The 21,924-nt window shown below is 42.7% G+C and overlaps 1 protein-coding gene across 3 annotated transcripts in view; it reads right to left on the bottom strand.

The window, feature by feature from the left end:
* Nucleotides 1-1,063: 1,063 nt before the first annotated feature.
* The window catches only part of MAP7D1 (MAP7 domain containing 1), a 162,977-nt gene continuing 142,116 nt past the window's right edge, over nt 1,064-21,924 (bottom strand). For all 3 annotated transcript variants that reach the window (XM_073615611.1, XM_073615613.1, XM_073615612.1), the window contains 4 exons: nt 21,282-21,345; nt 19,934-20,033; nt 4,770-4,981; nt 1,064-1,607 (listed from right to left, as the gene is read on the bottom strand). In XM_073615611.1, coding sequence (XP_073471712.1) covers nt 1,597-1,607; nt 4,770-4,981; nt 19,934-20,033; nt 21,282-21,345 — 387 coding nt within the window. In that variant the 3' untranslated portion in view covers nt 1,064-1,596. The remainder of the gene's footprint in view (nt 1,608-4,769; nt 4,982-19,933; nt 20,034-21,281; nt 21,346-21,924) is intronic.

Here is a 21,924-nt window from a genome sequence, read left to right as displayed (position 1 = left end):
TGTCGCCTCTAAAAAAACAGTGCAAGCATCATCCCTGTACAACCACTTGAAGTTCAGTGATGTACCAGGGTAGGTCAAACGGGTATTTTCAGTGTGTTATTATTCCAGTAAGTTTAACATCTTTTAAAGATTACTCTTTTTTGGGGGGGGGGTTGGGATAGACGTTGCTTAACCACTAATAAAATCACTTTTATTTCATTGTGTTTGATTAGTCAGATAACTGACTGACCAGCACTGTGAGGAGGAGCAGTAAGGCAAAATCATTGTGTAAGAAGCAGTGCCTGAATATGTAAAGGAGTCAATATGGCTGCTTCCATGTACATATATTATTTGCAAACTACTAAATAGAAACAAAGCTGTTTGAAAGATTAAAACGCACTGATAAGATTATGTACATCAAGCTATCCACTTTTACATGTATATTTAAAACAAACGTTGCATAGACTGTACATTGTTGTCTATATTTGCATACAATGCACAGGATATTCAAACCAAGTGTGCATTGGAAACCTTGCTGTATTGCTAGAGTACATTGGGCATATGTACACATGTACTCATTTGTCAATTAAAGGGTATGTGTACAAATTGTTTAAAATGGAAGGAAGCATCAGGGCTTTGTTGACCTGCTGTACATCTAAAATGAGAACCTTTTGAGCCCAGCAGTGAGGTATTTTCAAGTTCTGATGACATGTGGTGGGTAGCATATTTACTAGCTGAAGGCAGATGTGCAGACTGGCTAGTTCATAAAGAATTATAGGCAGCCTGACTTGGACCCTACCCGTCTGCATTCAGTTTGTGAACAAAGTCCAGCACCTGTTACAGATTTAGCAGCACTGACGACTATATACTGCACTGTTGATGTGAACATCAAGCAAAAGAACAGAGGGATCACTGGGATCAATTACCATTTATATGACAGTCCATTGTCTACCTGTTGCTACAATACATACTGTCACACCTAAAACACTGGAATGGCATCACAGCCTATAAAGCTAGCTTAAGAAAGGGAAGGGGGTGGGTCTCCCACTATTGTCATATGCAAGAAAAGGCAATTTGTTATGAATGTGGATGTAACACTGTGAGGTTTTATTTACAGAATTCACATACAGCATTGTACCCAGCAGTCTCTTGTCATTAAATAGCTACATTATTAGGAGCACCAGGAAGCTCATTCACACATTTTCAGACAGGGCTGGGTTATTCCACTTTTTACCACTTGTCTCCTTGTCTCGCGTCCTTGTGAAATAAACCTTGTCAGTTTTACTTTATTATATAAGGTGCATGTTAGAAACAAAAACACAAAAATTATAATAACACTAAGAAGTGTCCAGTATTTGTCAATGGTGGGTAGATGTGGCACTGGTAATATCTGTCCTAATTGCAGCCACATTCATTGTGGCCAGCATTTTCAGTTTATCTCCCTTTGACATTAAGTTCACGGTGGCCTCTTCAGTAAAAATTTCATAGTGATCTAATGGTGACAACATGAAGGTTTCAATGTTAGGACGTTGGCCCCAAAGATCTACTGTTCTTCTTATCACCATCATCTTGAAGTCCTTCTAGCCAACAGGAACTCTGATACAGCCTTATAAAGGGTTACAGAACTTCTGTAAGGAAGTAAAAGATATAAATAAATAAAGGCAATTTTAAAACTACAAGAAACTAAAATGTAACATTACTTATTATTTAACAAAAAATTATTCCAAATTCTGAGAATGTAGATGTTGACCACGATATCGATTAAATGATATGTTGAAGTGCTGAGGGTATAGCACCAGTCCAATGCTGGAGTTCAATCTACTTAATAGCTTCTTTGAACTAAAGAACTGCATTGATAGACAAAAATGTTACAGTTGTCACCAGAACAAGAGGTAAAAGAAAAGCTTCCAATGGAGACACCTCCTCCAGCGTTAACCAAAAGGAAACCATGTGATAACCCAACATGCAAAACGACATATAAATAAATATTAGTGCATTAGTGCAACACTCAATTATAGTGTCTCTTCTGTGCATGAATCCCACAATCCTCTACACACCAGTGTTCTTTAAATGTGCTCTCACCTAATTGGATTGACCTCTACAGTTATAGGAGGTCATATACTGCATGAATCAAACTACAAAGCTTAGTAGCACCTCTCCTTTCAATTCCTCTGGTGTTCACCTTCAAAAGTGAGTGTCTTGTGACGTCATCATGCTGGGTGGAGTGCTGCCGCTGGTACACAGTGTAAGGCAGGCCATACATTATACTTTATTTTTTCATTCAGCCAGCGAGTTGAAAAAAAAAAAAAAAAGTGCAGATTCCCCTATCCTCATCAAATGTGTGTCACTCCCACAGCGCCATTGTGTTCTGCAGGCAGGCCTGCAGAATACCATTATCAGTGTTGCTGACTATAGCTGGTGGTACTGATCGGGCGACTTCTGTACAAGATAAACTTCTGTACATCCAGTCTGCCCATACATGGATCGCAATTCGTCCTGTCCCTGTTGAACCAGTCGAATTTCAATCCATCTATGGCCGGCTTAAGACAGATCTGACAGGCGACTTTCAGAGAGGTTTACATGAATTCCTGTACATTTTCACATGCAAGTGATTTTATTCCATATTTATTTTAATAAAAGAAAACAGTGAGCACTATGGAGTTAATCTATTTCTTCTGAGCTACAAACACATTGTTTGGAGATGAACACCAAGGGAATTAAGAGGAGAGGTGCTACTGAGCCTTGTATTTTGATAAATTCGGTAAATGACCTATAATTGTAGAGGTCCATTAAAATAAGCAAGAGAAAACATAAACAGCACTGGGATGTAGAGGATTGCAGGATTTGTGCACAGAAGAGACATTTGGACACACTTTAATGAGTAGAGTGTGGCACAGTTTGTTTTTTAGTTTGACACTGAGAGATTGGCACTCAACGTGGGGAATCTTCTAAGAGACATATCGACTTGTGTACAACCAGCTAGCTCATACATGGATCAAAATTTGACAGTTACCTGCTGAACAGGCCGAATTCTGATCCATGTATGGCCGGTTTAATTGGAAAGAAATGAACACAGAAAGTAATAAACCTTCTATTCCGTTGAGTGGGAAAGGATTAAAACCTCATATTTAGGACACCATGTAGTAAGATTAACTGTTCTCACATTACATTCATCATATACAGTTGGACCAGTATCTCTCACACCATTGACATTGTCTCAGTTAAAAGGCTGCAGCTACATCTGAAGAGGAAAGCTGCTCTGCAAGTCTTGACTCGAATCGTAACTCTCAGTCTTGGCCAGACCTGAAGGCAGTTTAAAAGTCAAGGACATTTTATACAGTTACTACAAAAAGCAACCTTAAGCAAAGGTCCCTTTTAAAATGAAAGTTTAAGTAAAGCCAGAAATGTTTTTTTTTCTTTTTGCTTTAGAGTAGGGAAGAGTTAAAACCATTAAAAGGCACATTTTTTGCTAAGATCACTATAGCAGGAGCATTGAAGACACCCCCATTGTCCTTCAGACGGTTGAAACATAGATTTCATGGATTATGATTCATGAAAAGGTTGCTAGTATTGTTAATGACTGGCAGACTCTCTTTGAACAAACCTGGGAACCTTTGGCGACATATCTCCATGTCTCTCTCTCTCTCTGACTGACGGAACGGTAAGGTCTCCTCCTCCCCTGCTTCGTCCCCCCTTTAACCTAGGTTCTCCTTTTTTGGGATGCTCCCTTTCCCTCAGACTCCATTTTTTCTCTCTTTTTTCCTTTTTCTTCTTTCCTTCTCTGTGATTTTGGTTCACAAGTTTTTTTAGTGAAACTCTTGGTGCCTATTGAGTTTACCTACACAAAATAATATCTACAAGATGATACCTTCTCTGATATGTATTTTTCGCTACTACAAGCTATGGTACTGCCAAATTATATGTTTTCACGTCTAATGTAAGTTGGTAAGTTTCCCATATTAGGATTATTAGGTTACCACTATGTGCTGGATGTTCATTCTCTTGCACTGAACTCTTGTACTTTTGTATTATCCTGGATGGCACTGCAATGCCCACTTTCTTTTGTTTCTACCTTGCTTTAACCTAAAGAAAACTTTCTGAAAGTAAAAGGCTATTTTTTTTTTGTCTGTGTCCCTACCCAATGGGGAGATTTCCCTCGAAACGCAACAGGAAATTATATCAGATCTCTCAAAAGTGAACCGAATTCTTATCTTAGAGAAGTGTCCCCACTGGAGGATATCCCCTCGTTTCTTGCACTGATGACAACCAAAAATGTTTGCATTCCCCTCCAATTTTCCATCTAGGCAACCTGACAAAAGGGTTAGGCTTGGCAATAGATCTAACCCTTTCCCACTTTAGCCTTAACTTTACAAAAATTGATTTACATACACTTTAACCTGTTCAGTTATGAAAGCTGAAAAATAAAACACAAGTACAGTGTTTTTATTTATTTATATGACAGCTTAAAATGATTGTCAAATGCAAACTGCTATATTGCACAGCTTGGTGCAAATGAGGCCCATTGAATAAAAAGTATTTTTCCTCCCTCCCTTTTTCCTCCCTTCCTTGATGTAACAAAGGCTAGTCTGCTCCCATTTGACACTATAAGGAAATGTGAAAATGTTACAGAGACGAGTGCCCTAAATTTTTGAGTGTTCCACAGAAATTAGGGAGACTAATAAAGTGTACATTAACTGGGCGAAGCGTCTGACTTTCCCAGCTGCAGATTTTGCTGCACAACATTAGCATGTCACTGATTGGTTTCCCCGTTTGCTTGGAAAGACTCTTACCTGTTACTTGAGGGGGCTGCACAGCAGACTTCTTAATAAATGAATCCTTTCCCCCAAAAGCGATAATTGGTTCTGCAGGTGGAATCCCCTTCTCTCCATTAGAACTGCTGATATCAGAAAGTGTTATCACCTCTTCAAATGCAGGAGATGAATCTTTGGAGGAGAAGCCATTTTCTTGTTTGGAAGGTTGTACCCCATTCACCAGAGAGCCTCTAAATTAAAAAGACATATACAGTTTATTAGGAGTTGCTTTATGCCAACATCACATTAGTACATATAAAGTATGACTGCAGTATTTTAAAATGTATCTAACGTCCAGCTTTTCTTAAGTTTTTGGATGAAATGTTGAGGGGTTTTGGATGGAGTATTGGGGCCCCTGCATATCTATTTGTCCAGGACACCACTGTTCTAGGGAGAAACAATACAAACATGGGATTGTCACCAAAACAGTCTTCCAATGGCAGCACTTCCTGGGGTGACAACTGTAAAATGAGTGGATTTCCCTCTCTTTGGAGAGATTTTCTTTCACTCTCCAAATGGGAAGCTGCAAAAAAAACTGACAGGGGTGCTAACCCTTGAAAAGGAATATGCTATAGTGCTGTCGGCATCCAATGGGTATGGATAGTATAGGGGGGGGGGATCTAGAAAAAGGGGGAGGGGGGGTATTTAAGAGTGCCGGAAGGACAATGTTCCAGAAGAGTGAGAAGATGGTGCAGCTCCTCTTGGTTTGACAAAGGGGCAAACACTATTGCCCCAAAAAAGCGTAACCAAACCCAACGCCGTGATGTCATCCCAAGTGCTTCCGAGTATTGCCGAAAGCTCATGTTTACCAACTGCAGAGGGCAGCTTGTGTTCCACATAGCCTGACAGCTCACACAGCCTTCCTATCCAGCACTCCAGTTTCCCTGTCCAACTCTTCAGACACACCAGCCGCTTGCCTGACGATCTCTGCACACTGGTCAGCCGCCATCCACCAGATGGCACTGTAGAGCCAGGATACCTCATCATACTGACATGCCTTCTTTCCTGCTACTGCAGTGAGTGTATTTTAGGCTTCATGCACATGAGACGCTGGTGCAAACTCTGCTGAACACGTTTTTAAAAGTTGAAACTGGCATTTAGAAACGCCTGTTTTGCCGCGTTTAGCCACGTTTGCGTCTAGAAGCATTTAGTTAAGATAACAAAGACCCTCCCCAAGCTCAGAAAGCATGATAAATTTTAACTATTTCTGCCATTTTGATTAGAGTAAACAGCAGCAGCAGAGAGAGCAGTTGTATACTTGCATTTGCCTCTCTTTCTTTCTGTGTTTTTTTTTTGGAAATGGATCCCATATTGAACATATTGCAGAGCAGAGAATGACATTTTGAGACCCGACTTTGGGGCCAGTATCTCGGGGCCACTTGGTGCTAGGAACCCCAACCCACTATGTTTTAGTGTTAGTTCCACTGTTTGCACACCAAATTTGGGGTTCTTAGCACCAAGTGGCCCCAAGATATGGGGCCCCAAAGTCGGGTCGCAAAATGTCATACTCTGCTGCAGAAAAGTGCTTGACATTTTGCGACCCAACTTTGGGGCAGTATCTCGGGGCCACTTGGTGCTAGGAACCCCAACTTTGGATATGTTATAGTGCTAGTTCCATTGTGTTTGCACACCAAATTTGTGGTTCCTCTAGCACCAAGTGGCCCCGAGATACAGGGCCCCAAATTCGGGTCACAAAATGTCATTCTCTGCTGCAGTTTACCATCATATTTCTGTGTTTTCTGGTCCAAAAAATAGGGTTCCTTTAACCACTTCAATACCCAGCCATAGTCATATGACGTCCACAGATGGGATCGCGCGCGCCCGCCGCTTTACTCGGGACCCGGTGCGTGTGCCCGGCGGCCGCGAAAGTCCGCCGGGCACCCTGCGATTGCCCGTTAACCGGGCCGGCATGTGGATCTGTGTGTGTAAACACACAGATCCACAGCCTGTCAGCTCTGAGGAGAGCGATCTGTGTTCCCAGAACGGAGGAACACTGATCGGTCTCCTCCCCTTGAGCGTCCCCTCCCCCTTCAGTTAGAATCATTCCCTAGGAAACATACTTAACCCCTCCCCGCCCCCTAGTGGTTAACCCCTTCACTGCCTGTCACATTTACACAGTAATCAATGCAATTTTATAGCATTGATCGCTGTATAAATGTGAATGGTCCCAAAAATGTGTCATGTCCGATGTGTCCGCCATAATGTCGCAGTCACGAAAAGAAAATCGCGATCGCCGCTAAAAAAATAAATAAATATATATTTTTTAAAAATGCCATAAATCTATCCCGTATTTTGTAGACGCTATAACTTTTGCGCAAACCAATCAATATACGCTTATTGCGATTTTTTTTACCAAAAATATGTACAAGAATACGTATCGGCCGAAACTGAGGAAAAAATTTGTTTTTAAAAAAAAAAATTGGGATATTTTTTATAGCAAAAAGTAAAAAATATTGTGTTTTTTTCAAAATTGTCGCTCTTCTTTTGTTTATAGCGCAAAAAATAAAAACCGCAGAGGCAATCAAATACCACCAAAAGAAAGCTCTATTTGTGGTGAAAGAAGGAAGAATTTTTTTTTGAGTACAACGTTGCACGACCGCGCAATTGACGTTTAAAGTGCGACAGCGCTGAAAACTAAAAATTGGCCTGGGAAGGAAGGGGGTGAAATTGCCCTGTATTGAACCGGTTAAAAACACTTATAAAACACAAACGCGGCAAAACGCGGTACCGGCATTTAGCCGCGTTTGGCGTCTGAAATGTGGAAAACTTTTGCGTCTGAACCCATTTTTTTGCTTCGGGAAAAACGAGGTTAAACGCAACTGCCTAAAAACGCCAAAAAACAAGACAGTGTACATGGACGCATAGGATAACATTGAATGGGTTCAGGGGCAGTTGAAAAAAGTGTCCAACTGCCTCTGAACGCGTGTTTAACAGCGTCTCGTGTGCATGAGGCCTTAGTACTTATTTATTGAATCATCTTATTGAACGGTTTACATTTAGATGGGTAAACCCCCCCCTGCTTTCTTTCTTGTTACATTTTAATATATTTCACCATTTTTCTAGGTAAATATATTTCTAAAGGTGCTATGGACATGAAATTTTCACCACATATCGGTAACAGCTTGTTTAAAGTATGCAAAATTGAACTCTTTGGATGCCATAATACACATTATGTTTGGAAGTCATATGGCACTGCACATCACCCCAAAAACACCCCAATACCAACAGTGAAGTTTGGAGGTGGGATCATCATGGTGTGTGGGGCGCTTTTTCAGCATACGGTACTGGCAAACTTCATATCATTAAAGGAAGGATGAATGGAAAAATGTACCAAGACATTCTTGATAAAAATCTGCTGCCATCTACCAGGATGATGAAGATGAAATGAGGGTGGACATTTCAGGAAAACAATGATCCCAAACACAAAGCCAAGGAAACTCCCAATTGATTTTGAAGAAAGAAAATAAAGCTGCTAGAATGGCCCAGCCAATCACCTGACTTGAATCCAATAGAAAATCTATGGAAAGAACTAAAGATCAGAGTTCATAGAAGAGGCTCACTAAACCTTCAGGATTTGAAGACTGTTTGTGTGGAAGAATGGACCAAATTCACACCTGAGCAATGCATGCGACTAGTTTCTCCATACAGGAGCCTGCGTCTTAAAGCTTCCATTACCAACAAAGGAGTTTATACCAAGTATTAAATAAAATTCAGTTAGCATGTTCAAAACTTTTTTCCCTGTGTCATTCCATTTTATTAGACAAAACTTAATTTCCGAATGCCTTTGTTTTTGTTTCTTTGTATGCATGTATGGATTGCATGGGTTGTTACTGACATGTGGTGAAAATGTCATGCCAATAGCACCTTTAGAAACATAGAAATATATTTACCTAGAAAAATGGTGTTGTGTTCAATACTTCTTTTACCCGCTGTATATATGTATATAATATTACTATATTTTTTATATACACACACACACTATATATATATATATATATATATATATATATATATATATACACACACACACTATATATATTTATACATACATACACACACATATATATATATATATATATATATATATATATATATATATATACATATATATACACACACACACATACACAGTATCTCACAAAAGTGAGTACACCCCTCACATTTTTGTAAATCTTTTATTATATCTTTTCATGTGACACACTGAAGAAATTACACTTTTCTACAATGTAAAGTAGTGAGTGTACAGCTTGTATAACAGTGTAAATTTGCTGTCCTCTCAAAATAACTCAACACACAGCTATTAATGGCTAAACCGCTGGCATCAAAAGTGAGTACACCCCTAAGTGCAGATGTCCAAATTGGGCCCAAAGTGTCAATATTTTGTGTGGCCACCATTATTTTCCAGCACTGCCTTTACCCTCTTGGGCATGAAGTTCACCAGAGCTTTACAGGTTGCCACTGGTGTCCTCTTTCACTCCTCCATTACGACATCACGGAGCTGGTGGATGTTAGAGACCATGCGGTCCTCAGATTATCATCTGAGGAAGCCCCACAGATGCTCAATAGGGTTTAGGTCTGGAGACATGCTTGACCAGTCCATCACCTTTACCCTCAGCTTCTTTAGCAAGGCAGTGGTCGTCTTGGAGGTATGTTTGGGGTTGTTATGTTGGAATACTGCCCTGCGGCCCAGTCTCCGAAGGGAGGGGATCATGCTCTGCTTCAGTATGTCACAGAACATGTTGGCATTCATGGTTCCCTCAAACTGTAGCACCCCAGTGCCGGCAGCACTCATGCAGCCCCAGACCATGACACTCCCACCACCATCCTTGACTGTAGGCAAGGCACACTTGTCTTTGTACTCCTCACCTGGTTGCCGCCACACACGCTTGACACCATCTGAACCAAATAAGTTTATTTTGGTCTCATCAGACCACAGGACATGGTTCCAGTAATCCATGTCCTTAATCTGCTTGTCTTCGGCAAACTGTACTTTGTTGTACATCATCTTTAGAAGAGCCTTCCTTCTGGGACGACAGCCATGCAGACCAATTTGATGCAGTGTGCAGCGTATGGTCTTAGCACTGATAGGCTGACCCCCCCACTTCTTCAACCTCTAACATTGCTGGCAGCACTCATACATCTATTTCCTAAAGACAACCTCTAGATATGACACTGAGCATGTGCACTCAACTTCTTTTGTCGACCATGGTGAGGCCTGTTCTGAGTGGAACCTGTCCTGTTAAACTGCTGTATGGTCTTGGTCACCGTGCTGTAGCTCAGTTTCAGGGTCTTGGCAATCTTCTTATAGCCTAGGTCATCTTTAGGTAGAGCAACAATTCTTTTTTTCAGATCCTCAGAGAGTTCTTTGCCATGAGGTACCACATTGAACTTCCAGTGACCAGTATGAGAGAGTGCGAGCGATAACACCAAATTTAACAAACCTGCTCCCCATTCACACCTGAGACCATGCAACACTAACGAGTCACATGACACCGGGGAGGGAAAATGGCTAATTGGGCCCAATTTGGACATTTTCACTTAGGGGTGTACTCACTTTTGAGACAGCAAATCTACACTGTTATACAAGCTGTACACTCACTACTTTACATTGTAGCAAAGTGTCATTTCTTCAGTGTTGTCACATGAATAGATAAAAAGATATAATGAAAAATTTACAAAAATGTGAGGGGTGTACTCACTTTTGTATGTATGTATATATATATATATATATATATATATATATATATATATATATATATATATATATATATATATATATATTCTAAAATGAACATGTTTATTCAAGAGATCAAATTGGATTTTGAGGAAAGCAGGCCCAGCAAATTTGTTTAGTACAGACTTACTTCAGCTCTTCCGTATTCCCCGACCTGGAGCTCTAATCCCACCAGTGGGTTATAGGAATGACATGGGGCCTTCTCCTAGCTAGGTATCTCTGATACAAATTGCATACTTTCTAGTGTGCTACTATAACTGGCAAAGGAGTAAAGAAAAAAAAGAGTATGTTTGTTTGCTTAATTAGCCTTCATTAACAGGGCCATAACATTTTTACTGCTTATTAGACCCCTTTCACACTAGGACTGCCCGTGCCTTAGCGGTACAGTACCGCTCGTCTTAGCGACGCTTTACTGCTGTTTAAGCGGCGCTTTTTGTCCGGTAGCGGGGCGCTTTAAACCCCAAGTAAGGGGTTAAAAATGCCTGTGTTGCGGCGCTTCTGAATTGCTTTTCAGGTGCTTCGGAAGCGCTGCCCATTCATATGAATGGTGCTATTTCTAGCGCTAAAACACCTGAAAACTGCCTCAGTGTGAAAGGACTCTAATACGTGTTTTCTAGGAGAAAAGTTCTCATGTAATGATCAGTAAAACACTTGCGTATAGATGCATAGAAATGCGTAAACATGCATAGACGTACATAAAGGTAACTTATTTTCCCCTTTGTTTAGACTTCATTTATGCGCGTACAAATGCGTAAGCACGTAAATTGCATGTTCTTAGACAAAGATTTTTGGATTCTGTGTTATGGATCTGAAAGCAGCTCATGTTTACACACCTGTGTGATTAGCTCCATTGAAAACAATGTAGCTGTTGTTCAGGTCCACAATTAAAAACTCCTGTTTTAAGGCCGTGTGAATAAAGCCTTGGGCAGTTTGGATGTATGTGTATGTGTAGTGTGAAATAACATACGCATGAAAACCAGGTCATAACCATCAAAAAGAAGATAGCACTCAGTGTAACATGATATTGTAAACACACAAAAGCATATTGCCGGCTGTATTTATATTGGTGTGCTTCATTTGCTCTTTTTTTTCAATCTTGGTTTCAGTTCACTAAAGCTTTTATCAGTTCGATATATCACCTAGACCAAGTCCCATTATTATTTGTCAAGATATCCTGCAAGTAAAAGTCAATTCACAAACCTTAACACAAGTTTTTTTGCAATGTGTTCGAATACCACTGGTTGGTATTAACACTGGGATTCTAAAAAAATGTCTACTGTGTAAAGCAGAAAAAGAAACTATTTGAGAGTGATAATATAAATTATGAGCAAATTAGCAATTTGTGGGATATAAAACGCTTTCAGTAACCAAATATCCTTTTCATCTCAATTTCACACTTATGTAATACTAATGAATTGAACATTTAATGAGAAATATGTGAGAAAATATGAGCGCTCATAGGATAAAACAGCAAAACCCAATAAAAAAAAAACACTCATAAATCTTAGCAAATTGACGTTTATGCATTCTATGTTTTTTTGTTTTTTAAAACAGGAGTTTAACCTATTAGCTTGTCATAACTTGTATTGCTGTTTGGCGCCCCCTAGTGCATGCTTCCTGGGAATACATTTTGAAAAAAAACAAGCATGGAGAAGAACAAGACCGTGTCGATGGGCTTTGCGCTTGTGCTGATGGCACTACTTTAACGTCAGTTTGTGATGTTTGACAGATCATTTAGAATTAATTCACAAGTGCATTTGACCTGCAGTTGGACCTGCGTCAAGTGGGTTTTGCATTCCCATAAACTTGTAAGGGTAATGCAAAACCCACTTGAAGTGAACAAAAGCCCACTGACACAGGCCAGGCTAATCACATACCATGACTGAGTTAGGGTGGGAGAGAATCTTCCTGCTGGGCTTCTGAGCAGCAGATAAGGTGATGAAGCCTTGTCCCACTTCACCAAAATCAGAAGAATTCATTCTGTTATGCCAATCACTTAAAGTGGTAGTAAACTCCTGCATTTAATTTTTACCTATATGTAAGCTTATAATAAAGCTTACCTGTAGGTAAAAATAGGATTTTTTATAATAACTTACCTGTAAAATCCTTTTCTTTAGATGGACATCACGGGACACAGAGCCACAGTAATAACTGATGGGTTATGTAGGTACCATTAGGTATTGGACACTGGTCACACCCTAAGCAGGAAGTTCAACCCCCTATATAATCCCTCCCCTTCCAGGGATACCTCAGTTTTGTAGCAAAGCAATATAAGTGTATTAGAAGAGGGGCGGACCTCTGTGTCCCGTGATGTCCTTCGAAAGAAAAAGATTTTACAGGTAAGCTGTTATAAAAAATCCTATTTTCTTTCTTGAACATCACGGGACACAGAGCCACAGTAATAACTGATGGGATGTCCCAAAGCAATGCCAACTGAGGGGGGGATCACAACCAAGTAGGGTGCAATCAGACCTAAGGACCCTGTACCGCTGTCTGCAGCACACTATGCCCAAAGGCGATATCCTCATGCCTTCGCACATCCACCTGATAAAATCTGGTGAATGTATGAACTGAAGACCAGGTTGCAGCCTTGCAGATCTGAGCCATAGAGGCCTGGTGATGCACCGCCCAAGAAGCACTAATAGCCCTTGTGGAATGTGCCGTGATCTGAAACGGAGGAATCTTCTGTTTCAAACCGTAAGCTTGAATAATCAATTGTCGAATCGATTTAGAAATGGTAGATTTTGACGCTGCCTGTCCTCTATTGGGACCCTCTGGCAGCACGAACAAAACATCCGTTTTGCGAATTTGAGCAGATACTTCCAGGTCTTGACTGCTCTTACTACATCCAAAGAATGTAGTGACCTCTCTTCCGGAGAACAGGGATCTGGAAAAAAGGAAGGCAGAACAATGTCTTGGTTTAGATGAAAATCTGAAACCACCTTCGGTAAAAAACTAGGATGAGGGCGCAATACCACTCTATCCTTGTGTACAATCAAATAAGGCTCCTTACAGGAAAGAGCTGCTAATTCTGATACTCTTCTAGCAGAAGAAATGGCTACCAGAAAAATTAGTTTCCTCGTCAGCAAGACCAAAGGAATCTGACATATTGGTTCAAAAGGCTGTTTCTGTAACACCGCCAGAACCAAGTTCAAGTCCCAGGGGTTTAGGGGCGCCTTAACCGGAGGATTAAGACGCATCACCCCCTGCATAAAGTTTCGGACCAAAGAATGCGAAGCAAGTGGCCGTTGAAACAATACTGATAAGGCTGAGACCTGGCCCTTGATGGTACTCAAGGCCAGCTTCATCTCTAATCCTAATTGTAGAAAATCAAGAATTCTACCTATGACATATTTTCTGGGATGCCAACCCCTGGATTCACACCAGGATACATAAGCTTTCCAGACTCTATGATAAATCATTCTGGAAGCTGGCTTCCTTGCATTGATCAAGGTAGATATGACAGGACCTGACAGCCCACGACTCTTCAGAACATTGGTCTCAATAGCCAAACCGTCAAATTTAGGGTTTGTAAGGCAGGATGGAACAATGGACCTTGAGATAACAGGTCTAGGCGTACCTGTAGGGTCCACGGGGAACCCAACGTCATCCTTACTATTTCGGCATACCAAGTCCTTCTGGGCCAAGCGGGGGCCACCAGAAGTACTGACTTCCTTTCCTGCCTTATCCTGCGAAGGAGTCGTGGCAGTAGCAGAATAGGCGGGAATGCATAAATCAGTGAGAAACGATGCCACGGATTCACCAACGCATCTGTCCCGCATGCAAGAGGATCCTTTGTTCTTGCCACAAATCTATCTTTTTGTTGAATCGGGATGCAAAGAGATCTACATCTGGGACCCCCATCTTTGGCATATGGCCCAAAAGACGTCGGGGTGCAGAGACCATTCCCCTGGGAGTAACTGCTGGCGACTTAGATAGTCCACCTGCCAGTTCTCTATCCCTAGAATGAAAACTGCCGATATGCATGGCACATGCATCTCTGCCCAGACCAAGATCTGGTTCACCTCCTTTTGAGCAGCTCGGCTCCGGGTGCCTCCCTGATGATTGACATAAGCCACTGCTGTGGCATTGTCGGACTGGATCCCGACCGGGCAACCCTGTAGCCTGATAGTCCAGGCTTTTAGGGCTAGGTATACCGCCCGGATCTCCAGAATGTTAATGGGCAAGGTCCTCTCGGTCTTGGACCATAGCCCCTGGATTGCAGACTGTTCCAGAACTGCTCCCCAACCTGACAGACTGGCATCTGTTGTTACCACCATCCAGGTAACCGGTAGAAAAGGATTTCCCCTTCTGCAGGTTTTCGGGTATGAGCCACCAATTGAGGCTCTGACGCACCGCATGCGACAGGTGCATCGGAAAGTCTAATGCCTGAACCTTCTTGTTCCAGGCCGACAGAATACTGTGTTGCAGTAGTCTTGAATGGAACTGAGCATAAGGAACTGCTTCGAATGAAGACACCATCTTCCCCAGCAGCCTCATACAAAGGCGGACAGAAGGACCCTTCTTGGTCCTGAATGTCAGAATCAGCTCCCTTAAAGCAGTGATCTTTGCCTGAGGAAGAAATACTTTCTCCTGGCTTGTATCTATGATCAGACCCAAATACTCCAGTCTTCTTACTGGTTTTAGGAAAGATTTTTCTAGGTTGAGGATCCAACCTAGATGTTCCAGATACTTGACCGTGGTCCTCAAGTTCCCGTTCAAGGAAGCTACCGACCGGTCTATCAAGAGCAGGTCGTCTAGGTATGCTTATGACAGTTATACCCTGAGCCCTTAATCTGGCCAGAGGAGGAGCCAAGATCTTTGTGAACACTCGAGGTGCAGTGGCTATCCCAAAAGGCAGAGCCACAAACTGGAAATGGCGCCCTCCTACCTCGAAGCGTAGAAACTTCTGATGAGCAGGAAAAATAGGCACATGTAGGTATGCATCTCTGATGTCTATCGATGCCAAAAATTCTCCTCCCTGCAGGATGGAGACTACTGTCCGAATTGATTCCATGCGGAAGGACTGTATCCTTAGGAATTGATTCAGATCTCTTAAATCCAGAATGGGTCTGACATCCCCATTTGGTTTTTGGACCGTAAAAAGGTTGGAATAGAAGCCCAATCCTTGATCCTTTGTGGGAACCACCATAATGACCTCTTGCGACAAAAGTCGCTCTAACGCTAGAAGGAGCGACTGCTTCTTCTCTGGGTCTCTGGGGACACTTGATCTGAGGAAACGAGGAGAGGGAAATTCTTGGAACTCCAGCTTGTACCCTAAGGTTATCGTGGAGATTACCCATCTGTCCTGGAAGTCCTCCTGCCAGAGCTTTGAGAACTGTAGCAGTCTTCCCCCCACTCGAGCGAGCGGGGGCGCCTCTTCATGAAGGGGCCTTAGTGTCTTGTCTAGAAGACTTCTTCCCCCAGGACTTCTTTTGTCCCTGGGGTTGACTCTTGTTTCTTGCCCCAGACGGAGGAGGCCGTCGTAACTGCCTGGAGGCTGAAGCCCCTGGCGCTGGGGAAAGAGTCAGTTTGAAAGAGGGATGCTTACTCTTCTTCTTAACAGGTAATAGAGTGCTTTTCCCACAAGAGATTCTCTTGATATAGTTATCCAAGTCTTCTCCAAACAACCTTGCACCACGAAAAGGAAACTCAGCCAACAGCTTCTTACATGGTGCTTTGGCTGACCAATTTTTCAACCATAAGATCCTACGCATATGTACCAACCCAAGTGAAAGACGAGAGGTTTGCATGATAGAATCTCTTATGGCGTCAACAACATAACATAAGGCCGCTGGAAGGTTAGCGAACCCCTGGGCCTGCTCCTCAGGTAAAACTTTGCTGACCTGGTTAACATGGTCTCTTAAGTATTGACAGACTCCAATCGCTGCTACTGCAGGTTGAGCCACTGATCCTGCTAAGGAAAAAACATCCTTTAATAAGGATTCCATCTTTTTATCCACAGGATCCCTGAGCATCTGAGCATTGTCTACAGGACAAGTCAGACTTTTACAGAGGAAATGACCGCATCAATGGCCGGCATTCCCCACATCTTAATACATTTTTCTTCCATAGGATAAAGTGTTGAAAACTTTTTTGGCGGAAGAAATCGCTTATCTGGGTGATCCCACTCAGAATAAAGGAGCTTTTCAAGTAAATTATGAACAGGAAAAGCATGTGCTGTTTGAGAGGGTTTCAGCCAACCCCAAAAAAAGAAGAGGATTCCTTAACAGATTCGGGTACGGGCAACTTAAATGTGGAGCGGACCAATCCAGTAAGGATCTGTACTAAGACTTTCTCCTCTTGGGAAGCCGAAGAGGGTCCCTCTCCACCTGATTCCTCCGAAGAGGAATCATCTGTCCCATTCTGATCCTCTGAAAGGGATTCGTCTCCTTTATCCCAGAGCTCCTTTACCTGAGGGTCATGGGAAACAGAGGAAGGCCTAGTACGTTTCTTTCCACTGAGTGATGAAGTAATCACGATCATTAATCTTTCCTCTAACCCAGTAATGGTTGAGGAAAAAACCTCTTGTGTAATGTATACAGGGACTGAAGTGCCAGAAGCAGGTACAGCCCTTGACCCCAACGGCTCTCCCTGACCAGCCGTCCCTGGCCCCTCGGGGGGGGGGGGGGAGGATGTAGCAGACAGGGGGTTCTCAGAACCTGAACGAGATCCCCTAGTGTCTCTGGTAGTAGTGGGGGTACTTGAACCTCTTCTACCCATAGTGCAAAGCAACAAGGTGTGAGGTATCCAAAAATGAACACTGACTGCTGAGTGATGTAGTCCGGCAAGCCTTGCTACCAAATGCCCAGTCTGGTGTTCCCTTAGTAAATGCAGCCTAGGAGAATGCCTGTGTCCCATCTTACATGTGACCGTCAGCTCTGTGTCCCTCCAAAGGCTCAGAGCACCTGTAAAGTGTGCTTTAAATAGCCATGCCTCTGGCACTGTGGGCGTCTGAGCACGCTGACGCTGTGCTGACGCTCCCCCCCCCCCTTCGTTTTCAAAAACGAGCGCTTCCCGCGCAAGCCGACCCTTCTGGGACAAGCATGGAGGAAGGCTGGGGGTGGAGGAAGAAGGAGGAGGCCGGCAGTGATGGGGCCTGCATGTGCAATGGCGGCGGCGGCAGCGAGGGTTAAAACCGCCTTACAGCCTATCTGTAGCCTCCCCCTAGCCTGGGGGGAATATTCCAGAGGAAAAAAACCCCCATCCCATCCTACCTGGAGCCTGCCGGAGGACCTGTGCAGCGTTGAACGCTGAGACAGATCAGCATGAGAAGGTATGTGCTCTTGGCAGCCCCCGTTGGTCACAATAGGCATAGCATGCATTTACCTTAAAGGAGAAAAACCTACTAGAATTAAAAAAATCTGTGGAATCTCCTCTTACCTTATCCAGCCGCAGGGTTCTGTATACACAGACCCAATCTTCACCTCTCACGGTGGGCTCCGTTTAAAAAAAAACGTCAGACTGGGGCCCCCTACAAATAGGGGGATCCTGCAGTTCTGGCCCTGTAAAGCACCCAGACAGAAATTAGGAGATTTAAAGCCATTTTCTGATCTGCGGGGTCCAGCTCTCTAAAAAGAGAAGCGTTACAGGTAAAACCTCGTTTCTTCAGACACGAGGCCCGGGTACCATCCAATTCGGCCATGAAAGGACACTTTAAATGGATCCGGTTCGCCTGGCTTGCCCCAGTATAGGATATCAGGATATTCCCTTTGGAGCATCAGCACAGGACATCTTTACACGTCCAACACCTAAGACACTGGCGTAAAAACTGAGGTATCCCTGGAAGGGGAGGGATTATATAGGGGGTTGAACTTCCTGCTTAGGGTGTGACCAGTGTCCAATACCCAATGGTACCTACATAACCCATCAGTTATTACTGTGGCTCTGTGTCCCGTGATGTTCGAGAAAGAAATTAATATCTCCTAAACGTGCACTGCTTAGAAGATTTTGTAGTGAGCAGCAGCAGCCGGTGATGTCACAGACGCATGCGCTCTGAAGGGACGGCAAATCAGTATCGTCCCTTCAGAGCTCTGTGTTGCGGCACATGAGCGGGAGTAACATCATTGCATCTCGGCCATTCAAGCACCTGCAGCCCACGAACCCGGAAGGAAGACTGGGTGAAGATGGAAGCCCTGTCAGTGTGCCGCTGGAGGGCTTTGTTTCAAGTTAAGTCTTTCATAATGTGCTAGTATGTGATGCATATGAGCACATTATGCCTTTACCTTTCAGGGGATTATTATTATTTTTTTTATTTTAACGTTTACTACCACTTTAACCGTTTCTCGACCAGCGTACACCAATATACGGTCGGCAAAATGGCGCTGGTGGGCAAAAGGGCGTACTGGTAGAAGAGGCGCTGCGGTCTCGCACGCGCCCATCGCGTTCTCCGTGACCGTGGGTCCCGCAAACTCTATGTCAGTCGGTGCCCGCGATCGTGTCACGGAGAGGTAGAATGGGGAGATGCTTTTGTAAATAAAGCATTTCCCCCTTTTGCCTAATGACAGGACAGAGATCACTGTTCTCTGTCATCGAGAGCAGTGATCGCTGTCGTGTGTTGTAGCCCCTCCCCCCCCAGTTAGAATCACTCCCTAGGACACACTTAGCCCCTTCATGGCCCCCTAGTGGTTAACCCCTTCACTGCCAGTGTCATTTACAGAACAATCAATGCATTTTTATAGCACTGATCACTGTATAAATGACAACGGTCCCAAAATAGTGTCAAAAATGTCTGATGTGTCCGCCATAAAGTCGCAGTCCCGATTAAAAAAAAAAAAAAAAAAAAATCACAGATAGCCGCCATTACTAATAAAAAAAACTTAAAAATAAAAATGCCATAAAACTATCCCCCATTTTGTAGACGCTATAGCTTTTGCGCAAACCAATCAATATACGCTTATTGCGATTTTTTTTACCAAAAATATGTAGAAGAATACATATCGGCCTAAACTGAGGAAATATTTTTTTTTATATATTTTTGGGGGATATTTATTATAGCAAAAATTAAAAAATAATGTGTTTTTTTTCAAAATTGTCGCACTTTTTTTGTTTATAGAGCAAAAAATAAAAACCGCAGAGGTGATCAAATACCACCAAAAGAAAGCTCTATTTGTGGGAAAAATAGGACGTAAATTTTGTTTGGGTACAACGTCGCACGACCGCGCAATTGTCAGTTAAATCAACGCAGTGCCTTATCGCAAAAAGTGCTCTGGTCAGAAAGGGGGTAAATCCTTCTGGGGCTGAAGTGGTTAAAGTGAAATGCTTGAGTGAGGAGAAAACATTGTAATGTGGTAACTGAATTCCTCCATCCATGCTCCATAGTTTACTGTGAATGCACCATTTAATAGAACTTCAAATACTAATAATGTAATTACATTATTTTTTTAAATATATCTGCGTTTAGACTAACCCCTGAGATATGTCAGATGCTGCATTCCTGTCTTGTATTCTCACCACCTTCTTCTCTGGAAGCTCAATCTTCATGATAACATCAGTGGGTACTGTTTCCGCTATAGATAATGCAAGAAAAAGAAAAGCAATATTTAATCTTGCTCAATAATGTACTTTTAGCAGATACTAAAGCCAAGTCAGATTTAGTGCTCTTTTATTTGGCCCGCAGGCTTACTGAGAGAAAATTGATAAATAGATTGCTGGCTATTGTATCCAGACAGCTGCAGTACCCACAGTTGTCTGAATACCTGAACAGTGACTGTGTCTAATAGCATGCAGTCACTGTGCAGCTGATAATTTTCCACCCAGCCCAGTACAATTTTAAAACGACTTTTGTCAGGCAGGGTGGTGCTGGCAGGGCCATCCATGGCTCAAATTTAATCCAATCAAACGGAATTTAAGCCATGTATACATGGCCATAGACAGTGCAAATTTCTTTCCTACAGCCATGGGTTGCAGGAAAGAAATTTGCACGATTTCCCCAAAACTGACAGGGCAATCCCTGCTGCTTGGCCATTGTCTTCTTCCAGCATGAGCAGGTGGGGGAAGCCGTCCCCGCTGGGAGAAATCAGCGATTATTGCTCGTGGCTATAGCAGCCGCTTGCGATAATTGGAAGCGAATCCGGCAGACTGGTTGTACCCAAGTTGATCGATCAATCAACTTGGTACATTCAGCCTGCCCATTAAAGGATCACTAAAGATAATTAAAAAAAAAAAATAACAAACATATTATACTTACCTCCACTGTGCAGCTCGTTTTGCACAGAGTGGCCCCGAACCTGCTCTTCTGGGGTCCCTCGGCAGCTGTCTCGGCTCCCCCCCGCAAGGACTCAACACCTTCATGCGAGCTCCCTCACATGGTGTTGAGTGCTTGCGGGCGCGCTCCCGTGATACAGCCGGCGGCTATAGCCGCTCACTGTATCACTCGGCCCCGCCCCCGCGTCAATGGATGTGATTGACAGCAGCGCAAGCCAATGGCTGCGCTGTTTTCAATCCATCCACTCTAGCCAATCAACGGCCAGGCTGAGCGGCGAAGAGGATGTCGGGGGCGAGCGCGGGACTTTTGAGGGGTCAGGTAAGTAAAACGGGGGGGATGGGGCGGGCAGTATTGTCGGATGTTTTTTCACCTTAGTGCATAGAATGCATTGGGGGGGAAAAAAGTTTTACCTTTACAACCCCTTTAATGGTTAGAATCATGTATGGCTGGCCTAAATTTAGATATACTGTATTGTATATGAAGCTATGAATCAGAGGGGGTGGAGGCAGGTTCTAATAGGTTCCTTCCCCTGGTTTAGTATTCAGATTACCTTTGACTGGAGTAGATTCTTGTTTGGTCTCTTTTCCATTCATAGTTTGCTTATCTTCCTTCTTCTGCAAGAGACAAAATACAAACTGTGAATTAATGCATAACATGGTTGCAATAGTATTTATTAACCATGCTTATTAAAGTCACAGGAGTTATTTTACTTGTAGGTTCTTTAAAAGTCTCATCTTACTAGGTATTTTATTATCACTTTAAATGGCTGTTTTTTTCGGCTTTCCTTAATAGGCACCTTATTTATTTCAAGGAGCAAAATGATAGTGACATTGAATTAAATTGATTTTAATGCCTGGTCATAGGCGTGCTGGATATGCCTGGGCACACCCTAATAACCCCATGCGCATTAGCATTATTGCTCTGTGTGCCAGCAAGAAGATAGGAAAGATCTCCCTCTAACACACAATGAGATTATCGGACGAATGAGCGTTCGTTTTTTTTTTTTTGCATGCTAACCTCAGATCGAACCTGAAGAGTTTACTAAAGTCACAAAAATTCTCGTACGACAGAATAAACATTTGGAAGTGATGTCATGTGTTGTAATGTATTTGTATTGCATTTTTGAATGACAACTGTACTGATTAAACGAAAATTGTACAATCTGGCATTGTACAAATTTTTTTTCGTGCACG

This window comes from Aquarana catesbeiana, linkage group LG02 (assembly GCF_042186555.1).
Source record: "Aquarana catesbeiana isolate 2022-GZ linkage group LG02, ASM4218655v1, whole genome shotgun sequence".
NCBI classification, from domain to species: domain Eukaryota; kingdom Metazoa; phylum Chordata; class Amphibia; order Anura; family Ranidae; genus Aquarana; species Aquarana catesbeiana.
Note: the sequence above shows the minus strand (reverse complement) of the source record. Positions and strands in the feature narration are given on the sequence as shown.